Here is a 16,439-nt window from a genome sequence, read left to right on the forward strand (position 1 = left end):
CAAAACAAAGTCAACCCCTCCATGAAAAAATTTATTTCTAAAATTCACCTTTTGATTAAGAATGAACTCATGAAAGATATTATTATTCACCCAGTTCAAACATGCATGAAATTAGCTAGTGAAACAAGAGAGGCTGAGTGGTGATCATTTTCTCTAAGATTCTTAGATGATTCCTTTCTCCTGAGCTTGGAAAGATGGTCCCTTTGAAGACACTAGGGCCATATTTATCTCACCTCTTAAAACAATTTCTTGCTTCAACACAGCAAAGTGATAGTATATAAGCAAAAATGATAATCATTTAAAAAAATCTGTTTTTAGTTGTTGATGGACCCTTATTGTATTTATTTATGTGTATTGCTGAGAATTGAACTCAGTGCCTCAGACATGCTAGGCAAGTGCTTTACCGCTGAGCTACAACCTCAGCCCCCCCAAATGATAGTCATTTTAAAAATGTTTTTATATAGCTATGCTGCTCCAATCAAACTGAAAATGCTTTTAATGCCTGAGCAATCTTAAGATGATTGACTTCACTGGACATTATGGCTGGCTGGCTGCTCTCTGTGATGAGTATTGAAGTACTACTTCTGGCAGGTGAGTAGAATGTAATTGAATGGATTATAGATTAGAACTCATTAGGTAGCCTTGGGAATTATTAATAATAAAAGATTATTTTGATGGTACATCATAAATATGTATAATTTTTATTTTCCAATTGAAGACAAATTAAAAGTATTATTTTGGAAGGAGGTGTTGAAGGATCTGCTTCTGGGTTTAAATTTTTGTTTAATATTTTTTTTTCTGATTTATATCTGAGGTTATATACTGAATTGCTATGAACTTTTAATGGCCAGTTCAATAATAAATTATAACCTTCCTTTTGTAACTCCTTTTAGAGCTACATGATGTAATTCTTTTTAGATTTTTTTCTGCTCCACCTTCCCTAATGGAGTAACTTTTGTTGTCTTAGTGATTAATGACTGCTCATGTTAAAATCTCCTTTTCTAAATCATGTCTCCGACTTTCTCTGTGAATTTGGTCATCCATGGTCTGATTTGGCTGGGGCTGCCATGATGGTTATGCTCATCTAATGGCTCCCCACTATCCTCAGGTGTTCAGTGTGTTACCTGCATGACTGATGGTACATGGAAGGCCTGTGCCAGCCACAGGTAGTATGGCTTAGATTATTTTTTAAATATTTCTGACATGGAAATGAAAACATTTTCTACAGATAACAGTTTCCTGCCTCTTTACCTCACTGAGGAGCTGAGTAATTTTTGCTGGTTTCCTTGAAGTGCCTTTACCTGTGGCAAGACCTGTACAGAATCATCAACAAAGATGGAGGGATTTATTAGGATCAGACTCAGTTGATGGTCTGTATGGGGAAACCAATTTAGCCTAGCATGTGAAGTCCATACTGATTTTTGAAAAGGAGATTCCAGTGATGAACCATGCTTCAGTCCTTTTCTGAACCATCAAGGCAAAAAACAATAAAGCAAGAAAACAAAAACAACCAACCAACCAACCAAACAAACAAAAAACCCCCAACAAAACAAAACAAGACAAAAAACAATGTAGGGAATTTTGTATTCCATTTGGAAGTCATTCTGAACACATGGAAACTAGAGGACAGGGAACTAAGCAGGAAAATTGAAGTGTGAACAGCTTCCAGAAGTTTCTCTCATTTCCAGGAAGTAGAAATACAAGAAATAAATGGTGATGTTTATACTTAAGTGTGGCCAATTGATTAAAGAAGAGTGGGACAGAGACAGGAGGTAGTACTGATTCAATTAGGAACTAAATGTATCTAAAAGAAATAGAAATTCACGATTGTCCCCGTAAACACTGGGATTTTGAATGTCTAACATGAAAGGGATTAATTTTCCATATAACAGGTGTCAGAAGGAGTGTTCTCCAGACCTGGTTAAAATGTAATTCTGGTATAAATATGTAACAATGAATCTCATAATTATATATAATGAAAATGCACCAATACAAAAAGAAGGCATGTAAATTCTGAACTAGAAACTCAGGGGTTGGGGCCCAATGATCTATGCTTTATCAGGTTCTTGTGATGATTTGGATGCAAGCTAAGTTTTGCTTTAAGATATTGGGGAATAGGACCTTCCACACCATTTTTTTTTCACTTATTTGCAGAACCTTGCCTGAATTTATGTATTGAACCTGAAGAAGGTAGCCTTGCAGGGGGAACATGGATCACAGTCATTTTTGATGGTAGGTTTGGGTTTTCTCTTTATTGACCAACAGTCCTAAGGAATATAAGTTCTTGCTTTCCTTGTCTAAGGGCAGGTAAATGAGCTCGTGAAGGAAATAGGTGGATCCACTTCTGTCTTTGCAGATGCTCACTGGCTAATATCACAGGGGAACACATCTCACCATTGCACATTGAAGCTCACTTTCGTATTCTAGGCTGTGGGATGGAAGGGAATTCTTAAAGAGACTATATGAAAGTGCATATCATAGTCCTTGGCAGTGCTTCCCTTGATAATCTAGTTTATCTTCCTCACAGGCAACTCTATTATTGAGAGCTTCTAAACAATGTGCTTAGCATGACTCTTTCTAGCAAAGTACAGAGTAACTTTGTGGGTTGACAATTCTTTTCCAGATTTAGGAAGACGTGAAGAAAGAAGGCTTTTTTTTTTAAAAAAAAATCAGCTCATAAATGAGAGAACTACTCCTTTTTATAGCAGGCACAAATGCCTTTGGAGATGAGTGTTAATTTGCTCCTTAGGCAAACTGGGTGTCTTAGATTGCCCCCAAGTGGCCACTTTTCTCATTGCCCTGTGTGGATTGTCACTGCTCAACCTAGATTTACCATTTACCTTGAGTTTAGGTTTGGAGCCAGGTGTCCTTTACCCCACCAATGGCTCTCAGCTGGAGATACACCTGGTGAACATGGCTGTGCCTGCATTGAGGAGCATCCCCTGTGACGTCTCTCCTGTCTTCTTGAATTTCCCCGTGGTGACATGCCGGACCAGGTATACTTGTCTAGAATAAGACCAGATAGCTTGAGTGGGTTTTGAAGACATATTACAACAATTCTGCTGTGTCCACAATTATCAGCTATAGCTTTCAGAAAGGTTCTGTGTGAATAGGTTCTTACATGTTCCTATGAGGGCTCTAGGACTTAAGGGAAGATGAGAGAATGGGGAAGAATTTTGAGATATTTATAAGAGGGACTGGATTATTGTTTCATTTGTTTAGTTCACAAGGAGTTCTATTGCTATAAAGAGTTCAACAAATGCGCCATTTTTGACTCTAAAGTACTCATCATTTGGAATAGACATAATTGTAATGATTGTGCATAAAAAAAGGAAGGAAATTTTGCTTTGGGTTCAGTTGGTTGCTCAGTTTGATATTATTTCTATTATTTCTATTTAGGAACTATTTGTACAGACTTCCAGGTAATCTATTGTTCTGCTCAAATTTTTGTTGGCCTATGAAGATTATAGTAGTTCATTTCTTCTTTTTGTATATCTTAGAGGTGCTTCATGAAATGAATCATTGGCTCAAGGAAAGAACATTGTCATTTCCTTTTGTCTTCTGTTCTTCTTTCAGAAAGATTCCCATCTTCCATTTTCTTCTATTGAAATCCACCAACCAGAGTATAAATGCCACCTCTTCCTGGCCATCCAGCTCAGTGTCATCTTTCCCTTCCTTGACAGGAGCCAAAGGATCCCTTTTTTGTGATCCACCTGCAGGATGCATGCGTGCACACACTCTTTTGTGCATCTCATCATGCTGTACACAAAATCAAAGCATGTGTTGCCTTGTGGCCCTGTTTCCTCTGCCTTGTGCTTCTGATGACACTTATGTCAGTTGCCCACATGTCAGATTCATCATCATAGAATTAAGTGATGATTAATGATGGTGCATAAACCCAAACTTCATCTAGGGGATGTGTTTAATCTCACCATTATCATCTTTGGGTGCCTTGCACAATATTTTACGTGTAGAAAATGCTCATCAGATGTATGTTGAACGAATTTCTTTATAGCACTAGTAATGATTTATAAATTGAGATCATTTTTCCTTAGATTTTTATGGAGTATTTGGTCATAACCTTCCTGCAAGTACTTGCCATGAAAAAGCTAAAGCTTTATATGTCTTTATATGTCCAAAGGTTTATATGTCTGATTTCTTCAATCCCAACATACCAATAATTTTAGGATACGTCATTGATTTTGTGTCACCTTTTTAGAAAACAAATATGCCCCCTTTCTTATACTCATTGATTGGAAAATAAATATAAAATTCAGTTAACATTCAAGTGTGAAAAATATAATTTGTCATCACTGAAATGCTATTCTATTCAGTGTCATGAAATGATATACCTGCTTTCACTGAACAGTCATTGTAGCATTGAAATCAGTACTGGCCAAACAAAATATCATGTGAACAAAAAATATAATTTAAAAGTTTCTAGTAGCCTCATTAAAGTTAAAAGAAACAAACAAAATTAATTTTAATATTTTATTTAGCCCGATATATACAAAATATTATTTCAACATGTGATCTCAATCTGTCATTGAGATATTTTCTTTCCTTTCTATACCCCAGCCACCTTTCAGTGTGTATTTTACACTCATGGTGTATCTTAATCGAGATCACCCACATTTCAGATGCTCAGTTAAGCATACAAGGCTGGGGGGAATACAATGAAGGTGTATAGCATAGTCCTTGGCAATGGGAGGTTTGGTAAGGAGGAATTTCTTAACTGTAACTTCCTTTTATTCACCATGTTCCCCCTCTTTCAAAAAACCACGTAGATGGCAGCCTTGAAGGGGCAAAGAAGCCACGATAGTATTTCTGCAAAAAAGGTCCAGGACCCTCTGTCAGGTTCATGAGATGTGTATGGGCTGCTGCAATGATTATGAAGCCAAGATTTTTTTTTTTTTGAGCACAAGTAAGATCAATGCCTTTTATCAGTTTGTCTGGGATTCAAGCCCTACTTTGCCCTAAACATTTGGTGTTTATACACGTCTCAATCCACATGGGACTGTCAGAATTTTTAAAAAATGGAAACTGGAAATAGATTATCAAAATTCCTACCAACTCTTAAAAACCTATGAACCCATAATTCTAAGAAATAGGACATTTCTTTATTCAATAACTTTCAATAGGAACAAAAAAATTATAACTCCTTTTGCTGAAGGATGCAGTGTTTAAGGTATGGTGATTCTGAGTTGACTGAGGGGTGAGATGTGAAATAAAACCATGTTTGCTTAGCTATGTTTCTCAGGTGTGGGATGACGTTTGAAGTTGTTATGTGTGCTGCTTGCTTTGGAAATTCTTGGTTTCTGATTCATAAGAATTTGCACTTTTTGCCCTCAGATCTCTGCCATCCAAAGCTCACGAGGGTCTGTATTCCCTGGAAGTGCGCTCTGGGGGACAGGTGGTGGGCAGCCCAAGTTCAAGACCACAAGACAGCTGTACTTTCAAGGTGGGTTCTAAGGGTAGAAGATATGTGTCTGCCTAGTCTGAAGGTATGCATGTGTTATCAACACTATAGATCAGCCAGAGTCTGCTTTGACAGAATAAGAAGAAAGGTGAATGGTATTTATGGGGTTTCTAATGAAAGGTTAGTATGTCAGCATCCAGCTATGTACTTTTTGTACACAGTGTAATGTTCATAACAATTTTCGGAGGTAGCCATTTGTTATCTGTTTTTAGAGATGACCAGCCTGAGGCTTAGGGAGTTTAAATAATTTGCTCATGTCACCCAGGTAATAAATGGAAGAACCAAGATTTGAACCTGCATCTAAATCTAACTAAATCTGCACCTCACTTGAAGTTCATAGATGAGTGGAAAGATTACCTTTGTGAGTTAGAGTTTCATTTATTAGCCGAGCTCATGCTGACTGTTAGGATGATGAGGGGACTTAGGAACCCAAGTTCCCTGGTGCAGGAACCCAACTTCTACCCTCTCATTCTCTCTGCTTCATGGTACATTTCTGCTATTCTTCCCGACACTAGAAAGGGATTTGCTTGTGGAATTCTTTGTCATGTTCAGATAGATCAAAAAGGAGGGAGGAAGGGAGGGAGGGAAGAGAGCGAGAGAGAGAGAGAGAGAGAGAGAGAGAGAGAGAGAGAGAGAGATATTTTATGAGGCCAGTGACTGACTTATTGTTGAGCCTTGATGTCTATGCAGGGCCTTAATTCTTTGGTTCAGTCTAAGGCTCATTTCAGATGAGTTATACTGACATGTTAATACTATCTCGAAGGTGAGGCCCTAGTCTTTTCATAAAAAAACCCAGAGCTTTGGGAGTGCTGCTAATGGCAAAGAGTGCCTCAATGTTATAAGGAAGGCAATTTAGTGATTCACCTGTGCTCTTTTAGAACTTTACCCTTTGGATTCATCTCTAATATAATACATATGACATTTAGGCAATTTGTTTTGAAATTTGGAACATGCTCTCCATTGACACTCATCAATTTCTTTCCCAGTTCAAGAGAATCTTGTTTTCTGAAATTTTGCTTTTGCACATATGCAGTGGACAGAAAAAAAATTTTCACCATTCTTTCTTATTAAGAGCAGCATTACCACTTCTGCACCGTCTCAGGAAACTCAGCAGAAGAGAGCCGGTCAAGATGCTCCTTATTCTCCATGTTCCTTTTTATCCCAGATAGTAGTTTTTCTACTTATTAAAAGAGCATCAAGGAGAGAAGGCAGGGGGTGGGGAGAAGAAAAACACTTCCTAAAATTGTACATTAAAGAAAACAAGTCTGTCAGTGATTCAACTAGCATGGTGAGTTGATGAAAAATCACCAGGGGATGCAGTTAATGAGAGGCATTCCAAGCTCAGTAAAATTCAGTGTGTCTCTTTGCTTTGGGACCAGGACTAGGGGAACCATGCACATTAAAAATTAATTCCGTCTTGCCAGTCCACTCCAAAGAGCCTGCTGCGGGCATTGACAAGTTTGAACAGCTCACAAAAGGTTTATTAAGCAGCTGGTGGCTGTAGCTTTATCATTCTAATCTGTGCCACTCCCTCCCCCCCCCAACCAACACACCACCACCCAGTCTTGCCATTGCTGACCTCACTTGGGCTCAAGGATCAGCATGTGGGAAGCTTGATTTGGAAGCTCATTAATTTTTCACTGTCATGTCTCTAGCCTGGTGGGTGACCAGGGGCCACTTTCTCTTAGAAATATACCATTTTATGTTGTGCCAGTTCAGAGAGAATCACAAGTGAAGTTTTTTTTTTTTTTTTTTTTTTTTTTTTGGTTTAACCCTGAGCACTCTCCATCACTCTCAGGGGAGTTAGGAGAGAACAATAAAGGAGTCACTGCATTCCCCACAGACTTTGGTTGAAGGATCACAGACTGAGTGAGTCTTAGATTTCCCAGTGGAAACTGACAGGCATACTTCCTTATTTGGTTTGAACTCAGTGGTTCCCCTGTCTCCATTTCTAACACGTGCAAGATAGGACAATACCCACTGCTGTGCTTTATTCAGGAGGCTCCTATGATAAAGTTCCAATTGAAATAACTTTGGTTAAAGGCCATCCTCATGGCAGATGAAGGCCTGGCTGCAGCTCTTGGCTGGAAGGCTGGGATAGGGACTGAATGTTTGGCAGGTGTGTGCAGAACGGCGTTCATTTTTATCTTTTGGTACCACCATAGGCATCTCCTAAACTGTGAAGTCACAGCATTCTTATTTTGACCTCTTGACTGTACATATTTTCTGTGAACTCTTTTCTAACCTTTTTCTTTACAGAATGAGGAAAATAACCTTGATGGAAGATTGTATAGCTGTGCAGATCAATACACAAACCCACACTTGACAGGCACCGTCAGCTTTGTTGAAATGTCTGTTGATTCTTAATGTCTGTTTAGGGCTGTTGATTAACTATTGAGTGATTCTTTGGTGATGTTCTTCTGGGAGGGCAAACTCCTGCCATGCTGGAAGCAGACCAAACAGAAGGATTTGCTGTAGTTTGTTTTGCAAATGGGAAACCTTGTAGGTTGTATGGAATGGAGGCAGTTTAGGAGACTAGGGAAGGTGGGAGTGACTAAGTCTCTCCCTGAGTGAGGCATCAGCTCATGATCAAATCTTGATCTAGTCAGTCCATCTTTTGTGCTTCTCCATTTCTTCACACTGGGCCTGGCATGATTTCCTGAAGGACTATTTCACTAATCTTAGACGGATCCAGATGATCATAGGTGAGATGGGATTCCTGAAATTCTCCCATCCCCCAGCTTTTCTTCCCAGCAGTGTATTAGTCATTCCAGATCCAAGTTCACAAAAATTTGAACATCTTTTTCATACCAGCCTATGCATGGTGGATACAGTAGCAACTGAATCAAGCATCATCCTTTAAATATGGAGCTTGTGATCAACAGATGATGTGCTTCATGAGGCTGAGGCATTGAAAGTTGATTTGGAATACTGTGACCAGACTTTGGCAGGCTCCCAGGTCTCCAATCAATACCATTTTCCTCCTTGTTAAAGAACAATATTGTTTTCCCTTCCTTGAGTCTTTTGAGTCATTTTCCTCCCAACAGACATCTTCCATTTCTCCAATGAGCACCTCACTCATGTGTATCTAACTTCTCATTTTTTTTGTAGCTTGCTGATCCTTCCCAAGATTCTGGCTGAGAGTAATTTGCCATAATACTTACATTTAAACAAAAAAATTATTTTCTAGAAAAACAAACACCTTCAAGACTTGAAGACATCAGATTATAATAATGGATTTTAAAGACTGACATTTCTGTGTGATGGCTTGTCTACCTTTCCTTCTGGTAAAACGTGTGCTTAGGTTGGGTATGGTAGGTGAGCAGGTAGAGAAATAGGTTTACCAAAATTTGGACAATATGGGGCAGGACGTGCATGTGTGACATGATCAAATTCCCTTTACTTCATCTGTAGAAGAAATGTAATAACTTCTGTCATCTCTGCCTCATGGAAATGAGGGGAAAAAAAGAAGTAGGTATGAAGGTGATTTGAGGCAAAGAATTCATTCCCTATTTTAGACTAATGTTTTATGAGAAATGGCTTGTATGTCTGATGTTCAGGAATATTTAACTTGGATATTGATATAAAATATGATGATATTTTTTAAACAGTTTTCCAAGGCACAGACACCCATTGTTTACCAAGTTAATCCACCAAATGGAGTTCCAGGTAAGAAATCTTCTATTAACATGGGAATAATTGGGAATCCCTTTTCCAAAGTTTGTTGCTAACTTTTGCCTAGGTGGATGATCTCTGTAAGTGGGAAAAAAATAACTTCTTCTCTGTTATTGTTTTGAAAACAAGTCTCATTCTCTGGTTCATTTTAAACCTGGTTTTGTTTCACCTCTGGGCACTTTTGTTCTATTACTTCACTGATAAGAAAGTCAAACATGATAAGAAAAGGAAGCCAGCAAAATCAAACCAGTTGATGCTGGAGAATGGAGGAAAAAGAAATAACTATTGCTCTTAACTTTATAATCATCTAAGTAAAAACAAACCTTAACTGAACCCTTACTGTGCTCCAAATTCCATTCTAAGCTCTTCATATATATTATCTTACTAGACTTTCACAGGAACCCGATGATATAGGAGAGGAGCTATTATTATTTTCATTTTGAGATGAGAAAAGGAGGTAGCAGGAGGTTATGTAAATTGACCAAAGTCATATAGCTAATACATGACACCACTGAGATTGGAATCCAGAGAGGTCCATGGATCCATCATTTTGCCTTATGTTTCATTGTGCTGGATACCATTTGGAAGGCCATGAACCCTGGTCTTTCTCTAGGGATTTGTTTACAAGTTAGAGAATATATAAAGCAGATACATAACGATTAGGAGGGCAGAAGAGAAGAAGATTGTGTAAAGATGGGGGATTTACATAAAAGGAGATGGGAATTGCTAAGTCTTCCTTAAAACTAAGTAGTAAACATGACTAGGATTATATACACTTTGCTGTCTTATTCTTGGCAAATTTATCCCTATATTTCAGGCTTTCCAATTTTTCAATGTTTCCAGAATGGTATAAGTGTGAGAATATAAGTTGCTCCATTTTTTTTATGGTTGTGTCTAAATGCATAAATAGATCTAATTGTTTTGATTGACTTGGCTGGTCAAGAATGTCAGAATGAATATATATCTAAGTTATGGAAAAGTATTTGTGCATTTTGTGTGTTTGTGTGTGTGTGTGTGTGTGCATGTGTGTATAGACACAGATTATATGTGTATTTAAATTACATTTCAAATAACATGAATTCAGCATTATCTCACTCCTGGGCTTTTCACAGATCTGTTTCATTCCATTAATCTGAGCAACCAAGATGTGATATGTTTTATAAAAGAGATGAGATCTGTGAAAATCCCATGCATATGTTTGGGTTCCTGCTGCTCCAGTGTTAGAAAGCTCCTGTTTAGATGGCAGAAGTCTTGTTAAGGTGAAGGATGAGGAAGGAGCCAGCCCTGAGGGGTGTGGAATGGGATGTCAGTTGGCACCCAGATCTGTCAAGCCCATTTCTACCACTGAGGTGGAGTTCTGCACACTGGGTCCTCCACTTTCTGGGGGAACGATTGGTGGTGGGCCAGGCTGGAGTGGTCCCTCCAGGCAGCATCCACACGGCTGCAGCTTTTCAATCACTCTCCAGATGATTAGTCTCATTTCATTTGGGAAGCCTGCCCAGAGTAGCAGCTAGGGAGACGGGGGAGGAGGTAGGGACAGGAGAGACCATGTTTTAGGAGCAGTTGAATTTTGATATGTGGTGGTTAAGAGTCCTTTGCTGTGACAGAATCCCCTGGCACAGTGATCTGGTTTAGCCATTAATCAACCTCAGTTGGGCTTCTTTGTTTAGAAACAAAACAAAAATATCTACAACCTGTTATTTCTTTTTAAAATTGTGCCTACAAAAGTAGAAGTCATGCCCATGAAAGCTAGGAAATCACTAGTTCAGCTCTATTAAAGTTGAAGTGAATTATTCTGCCAGTTTTAGCAGTATCAGAGAACTCAAGACTCCACACCTCTGGGAACTCTGTGACTGACCTTTGTCTAAATCTGGGTTCCTGCTCTTTCTACCCATTCATCTATGGGATGGCTTTAGTACCACCTAAAAGTTCCTATCATTTCAGTAGAAGTTATCCAATGACTGTAGACGAGAGTTACTTCTTATTAATAACACACAAGCATAGTATCAAGGGAGAAGCTTGGTGATGTTTTTTGGTGGCTTTAAGTGTCCTCAGAGAGACCCAGAGTCCTCTGGGTTCAGTGACCTGATGAACCTGGCAGGCACTCTTTTCCTTCTCACTTTATAAGGTTTTATCTCACCAAACAACACCTCTCCCATCTCTAAACATTTTCAGTGAGGCTAGAAGTTTACAGAGTAGATGATTAGATTCTCTAATTATTTGAAAGGCACACACATCCAAATAATTGTGGAGCTGTGTGGTAAATTTTAACTATATCATCTTATTCCGGTGTATTTGCCTAAAACCTTGTCTTGTGCAGTTCCAAAGGTCCAAGTTTCATTTTTTCCCCTCAAATATGAAATAAACCAGCTCATGTAGTATCTGGCAGGGGCTCCCCAACTCTTTCCCAACTCCTGTGAGCACTGGTGCAGGAGTGGCACGGAGTGCTTCTTGCTGAGGGGGCATTGCTGATGCTGCATCTGCATTTATGTGCACTCCATAAGGAGCAGATTAAGGAAAAACTTGCTACCTGGTGGAAATCCTTGCAAGGGGTATAGAGGAGGCCCAAGGATAGAAGTCATCATCCATAGATTGGTATTGGGCAGAAACCAACTGTTGGCATAACTCAAATTTGCTTAATCTGTTGTTTTTTTTTTTTTTTTTTTTTTTGGAGATAGGGTCTCATTATGTTTCCCAGACTGATCTTGAACTCTTGAGCCCAAATGATCCTCTTGATTCAGTCTCCCAAGTAGCTAGGACCCACTGGATTGTGTGATATGAGCTTCTTCATATCACATGTTTATTTTCTTATTTTAATCAACACATAAAACTTGTACATGTTTAGTGGAGTATGTATACATAGTATGAAATGTTCAAATTGGGGTTTGCATATTTAGCTCCTCAAACTTTATCACTTATTTGTGGTGAAAACATTTAAATCCTTTCTTCTAGCTTTTAAAAAAATGCCGTACATTATGGTTACACGTAGTCACCCTACTTTACAATAGAACACCAGAACTTAGTTTTTCTTTCTATCTGTAACTGGCCTCCAGCTGACTGACTTTTTCTCATCTCTCCCTTCCTGACTCTTTCCAGCCCCTGGGAACTACTATTCTTTTTTTTAATATTTATTTTTTAGGTGTAGATGGACACAGAACAATGCCTTTATTTTTATGTGGTGCTGAGGATCCAACCTGGGTCCTGCCCATGCTAGGCGAGCGCTCTACCGCTGAGCCACAATCCCAGCCCCCCCTGGGAACTACTATTCTACTCTCAACTTCTATGAAATCAACTTTTTAAGATTTTACCTAAGAACGAGATCATGTGGTATCACATGTTTATTTTAGCAAGTGTCCTGGGGAAAGTCCTATAGAGATAGTGCTCCCACTGCACATTGTTCTTAGATCCCACTTTGGGTGGATGGTATACACAAAGCCATGAGAATGGGTGGGGAAGTGTGCAGAAATTAGCCCCTCTTTCTGAAAACCTCCCACTTTATGATACCATGAAGAAGAATCATTACCCCTTCTATACTCCGTGCATAGATAATTAAGTTTATGTTTGAAATAATTGGTTATTTTAGCCTTTCTATTGTGTAATATTGATCTTTGGATCACATTATTGACTTTACTGTTATATAGTTTATTTCAAAAGTGTGAATTTTACGCATGATTATCAGCTTTGCTATATTGGGTATATGTATGTTATACACATTACAGGCTGTATGTTTTATATTAATTGTTTGAGCTAACTGCATTCAATCTTTAAAACTCTTCTTAAAACAGGGAAACTAATTCAGGTGTATGGCTGGATTATCACTGGGAAGTTGGAGACCTTTGATTTTGATGCTGAGTACATTGATAGGTATGCATGTTCTGTGTTCAACCCGTTACATAAATGCTGGATAACTTCCTGGGGCCGGCTTCCCCAATAGCAATAAATTTTAAGCAATTGGCACAGAATTGCTATTTTTCTCTTTGCAGTTTATGGACCCTGGTGGTGTGGGCTTCAGCTATGACTTTGTTCATGTAATTGTGACTGGTCGATTAAGTTGGCCCATTTATTTACTGACAACTATCACTTTAGGCTCAGTGCGAATTGTACTGTAGTTACATCCATGGATTTTTTTTTTAACTCTTTCTCTTTATCCCCTTATTTCTCAGGATAAAATAAAATCTTTATAAAATAATATGTAAACCCGAAAGCACATTAAAAATTTCTGGCTTAGTTTTTCCATTTGTGCATTTAGAAATGCTATTTATAGTGGGATCAGAAGAAAAAATGCACATGGGTATGAAATGCCATTGAACTTGTAATGTTCTCTGGAAATGATTAGGATGTCCACACCAGCTTTTTTTTTTTTAATTGGACAATCATTAAGTGGAAATGTTACTATTGAGTCATTCATGCTAGGAAAAGACCTGAACAAGATAGAGTGTTGAAACTGGGGAGCTTGTGGGAAGCACTAAGCAACTCTCATCATTCAACAGATGAAACAATCCCAGTGAGGATTTAAAAGGTAGACAAACCATATACTCACACTGTTTCCCCACCTGCACAGAGCCTGGGTCTAATTACTCCTTCACCCTGGATGGATCAGAGGCATTCTCCTCTGTTCTCTGTCTCTTTGATTCTGCCCAGCATTCCTGGCATTGAATAATGGTCAGCTTCTATAAGGCTATTTCTCTTCCTGTAAGTAATAGATATTCCAAGGACATTCTTGACAGTATGCCATGTTTGCTACTTGGATCCATCTCGGCTTTGCTCTGGGATCCAGTCTTTAAGAGCTGGATAGCTCTGTAGACCCAGTATGGCCAATGTGGAGATAATAGAGGTATGTTTTGGGAGAAAGGACAAATGCTCCCTCTGCAGTCTGAAGGCTTGGGCCATGAGGGCATCCCTAGTTTCTGGCCAAGAATTTGATTCAACATCCATTTAAGACACAGCCCTCAAGCCCCAGCCATATGAACATATCTGAAGGAAAACGTTCATAACCGCGTGTCCTCCAAGCTTTGACAGGAATGTTTGCTGGGAGCCTCACACTACTGTCTCTTGACTTTTTTCTTTTTTTTCTTATCCAGCCCGTTGATCTTGGAAGCTCAAGGAGACAGATGGGTCACTCCTTGCTCTCTGATAAACAGGCAGACAGGAAGCCAGTGAGTGTTTTTCTTTTCTTGATAATGGGTATGTTTTTAGGTTCTTCCCCATGAATATAGCACATACCTTTAAAAATATAAATCACTCACGAGTGTTAACTGACTTTTTATTTAGACTTATGTGAAAGGACACAGGAATTGATTCAAAATGTAAATTGAAGTGGAATCTAAAACTTTGTAAAACTTTCCATGAAAACAAATCGCTAATACTTACTAAGAACTTACTCTAGGTCAAGGCTTGCTCTAATGCTTTTATGTTTAAGTCTCTCTATGATCCTATGAATACGTATGGCCAGTAGTCTGACTCTATAGGTGAGAATGCTGAGGCCCAGGGAGGTTAAGTAATTGGCTCAAGTCTTTCAGAGCAAGTGGCAGAGCTATGTCCAGAGTCCTGTCTGACTAATTGGCCTCCAGGGTTCATGTTCTTAGCCACTATACTGTCATAACTAACCCAAAGGAAAAAAAAACAAACAAACAAACAACTTTTTAAAAAATGAGTATCTATGTGCTTCAGCTTGTGTAACCATCTTGCTAGATTTTTACTTCACTCTGAACTGGGTGGGTTGATTTCCTTCGAGGCTCTGGCAAGAATTACATTTCATGGCTTTGCTTTTTGGGACTGGTGTTTAGTAGAGCAAGTTTTATAATGTAATTTCTTCTTAGAGTCTTCATTTACACAGGATAGTCCTTTTTGGGGTTCATACTTTTTTTAATAAGGGTTTTCATATAGCTTTTAGAAGGTACCAAATGGAAGTTAGGGGTAAGTTAAATTTTGTCTCTCATGCCGTGTTTGACTTAGCTTTTTTTTTTTTCATTCATAATTTGTTAGTAAGAACTTGCCCAATGAGCTTGTGATAACTTTAGTACCCATCAATTTTCTGTGGCCAATTTGCCTTTTATTTATTACTTTGCTGGTTAAAGCGTCAGAACTTGTGAGCTGGGTTGTCTGACATTCTCACCTGTTTGTCTTTTCCTTAGCTATCCTTCTCAGGAAGACCGTGGTCTTGGTACTCTGCAGTGCCGTGTGGAAGGCGATTACATTGGTCTGTTAGAGAAGTGACATAATTTTAAAGTCTTACCCGTTTCATTCTCTGTATGCAGAAACAACATTTCAACAATTGGTTCTCATGAAAATAATAACTATCATGTGCTGAGAACCCCCTAAAACATACCACACAAAGCAGCTTATTTATAAACTAACTTGATCCCCACAATGAGCCTAAGTTGTTGGAATTATTTCCACTTTACAGGTGAGAAAATTAAAGCTGGTAACCAGTGGATCAGGATTGAAGTCACACTCAGTCTAAGTCCAGGCTGGGCTCTTAGCTGCTCTGCACTATTCTATTTGTCCTTTTGTCTGTTGTTGTCATTGGAAATCTACATTGCTGATGGTGCTGCCTAAGATATTTATTTTGTGCACCACCAAAAAAAAAAAAAAAAAAAAAAAGACAGGTTTGGGTGGTAATTTGATGATTTCAGAGTCTTTGGGTTTATGGTAGCAACAGCTCAGGAGATTCATGCAGATCCCTGTACTAATGTCTGTTCCTTTGTGTTCCAGGCTCCCAGAATGTTAGTTTCTCGGTATTTAACAAAGGAAAGTAAGTAACCGGGAGTAGGCAAATTTGTCGTCATCTTATACTGCCTGATTCTCTATCTTCCTTACTTTTTTTAACCTTTTATAATGGAAAATTTCAACTATATACAAACAGAACAGTATAATGAAATAGCATAATGATTTCTTCGACTTGGATGAGCATAATTGCATCTGGTGTCTAATCTAGAGGCATTATACCTGTTTCAATGTGGTGGTGGTATAGAGTTTTGGGAATTACCTCTTAGGTAATCCCAAAGTTTTGTAAATCTAATCTTGTCCCATATGCCTTATGTGGGATACAGTTTCGTGAAATGCGTTGTGCCATTCCAGGAATGCCTTCTTCAAGAAGGAAAGGGTCCAAATACCATCAGCTTTGGAGAGAGAAATTATGATTCTGGATTTCTGTAGGTCTTATTTCATGTTCTGGTGTCATATGATTTGCTAGGTACTCCTTCAAAAGTATATCATCTAGCTAATATTAAATTCATTGTGATGATAGTGACATGTTACCTATAGACACACAGCCCCAAGTATG

The 16,439-nt window shown here is 38.6% G+C and overlaps 1 protein-coding gene across 1 annotated transcript in view; it reads left to right on the forward strand.

Annotated features, from left to right (window-relative positions):
• The first annotated feature begins 539 nt into the window (after positions 1 to 539).
• The window catches only part of Pkhd1 (PKHD1 ciliary IPT domain containing fibrocystin/polyductin), a 426,978-nt gene continuing 411,078 nt past the window's right edge, over positions 540 to 16,439 (forward strand). Inside the window, exons 1-9 of the mRNA XM_026400889.2 lie at positions 540 to 591; positions 2,155 to 2,232; positions 2,852 to 2,996; positions 5,353 to 5,461; positions 9,091 to 9,148; positions 12,940 to 13,018; positions 14,236 to 14,310; positions 15,289 to 15,353; positions 15,869 to 15,908. Coding sequence (XP_026256674.2) covers positions 540 to 591; positions 2,155 to 2,232; positions 2,852 to 2,996; positions 5,353 to 5,461; positions 9,091 to 9,148; positions 12,940 to 13,018; positions 14,236 to 14,310; positions 15,289 to 15,353; positions 15,869 to 15,908 — 701 coding nt within the window. The remainder of the gene's footprint in view (positions 592 to 2,154; positions 2,233 to 2,851; positions 2,997 to 5,352; positions 5,462 to 9,090; positions 9,149 to 12,939; positions 13,019 to 14,235; positions 14,311 to 15,288; positions 15,354 to 15,868; positions 15,909 to 16,439) is intronic.

Source organism: Urocitellus parryii, chromosome 8 (assembly GCF_045843805.1).
Source record: "Urocitellus parryii isolate mUroPar1 chromosome 8, mUroPar1.hap1, whole genome shotgun sequence".
NCBI classification, from domain to species: Eukaryota; Metazoa; Chordata; class Mammalia; order Rodentia; family Sciuridae; genus Urocitellus; species Urocitellus parryii.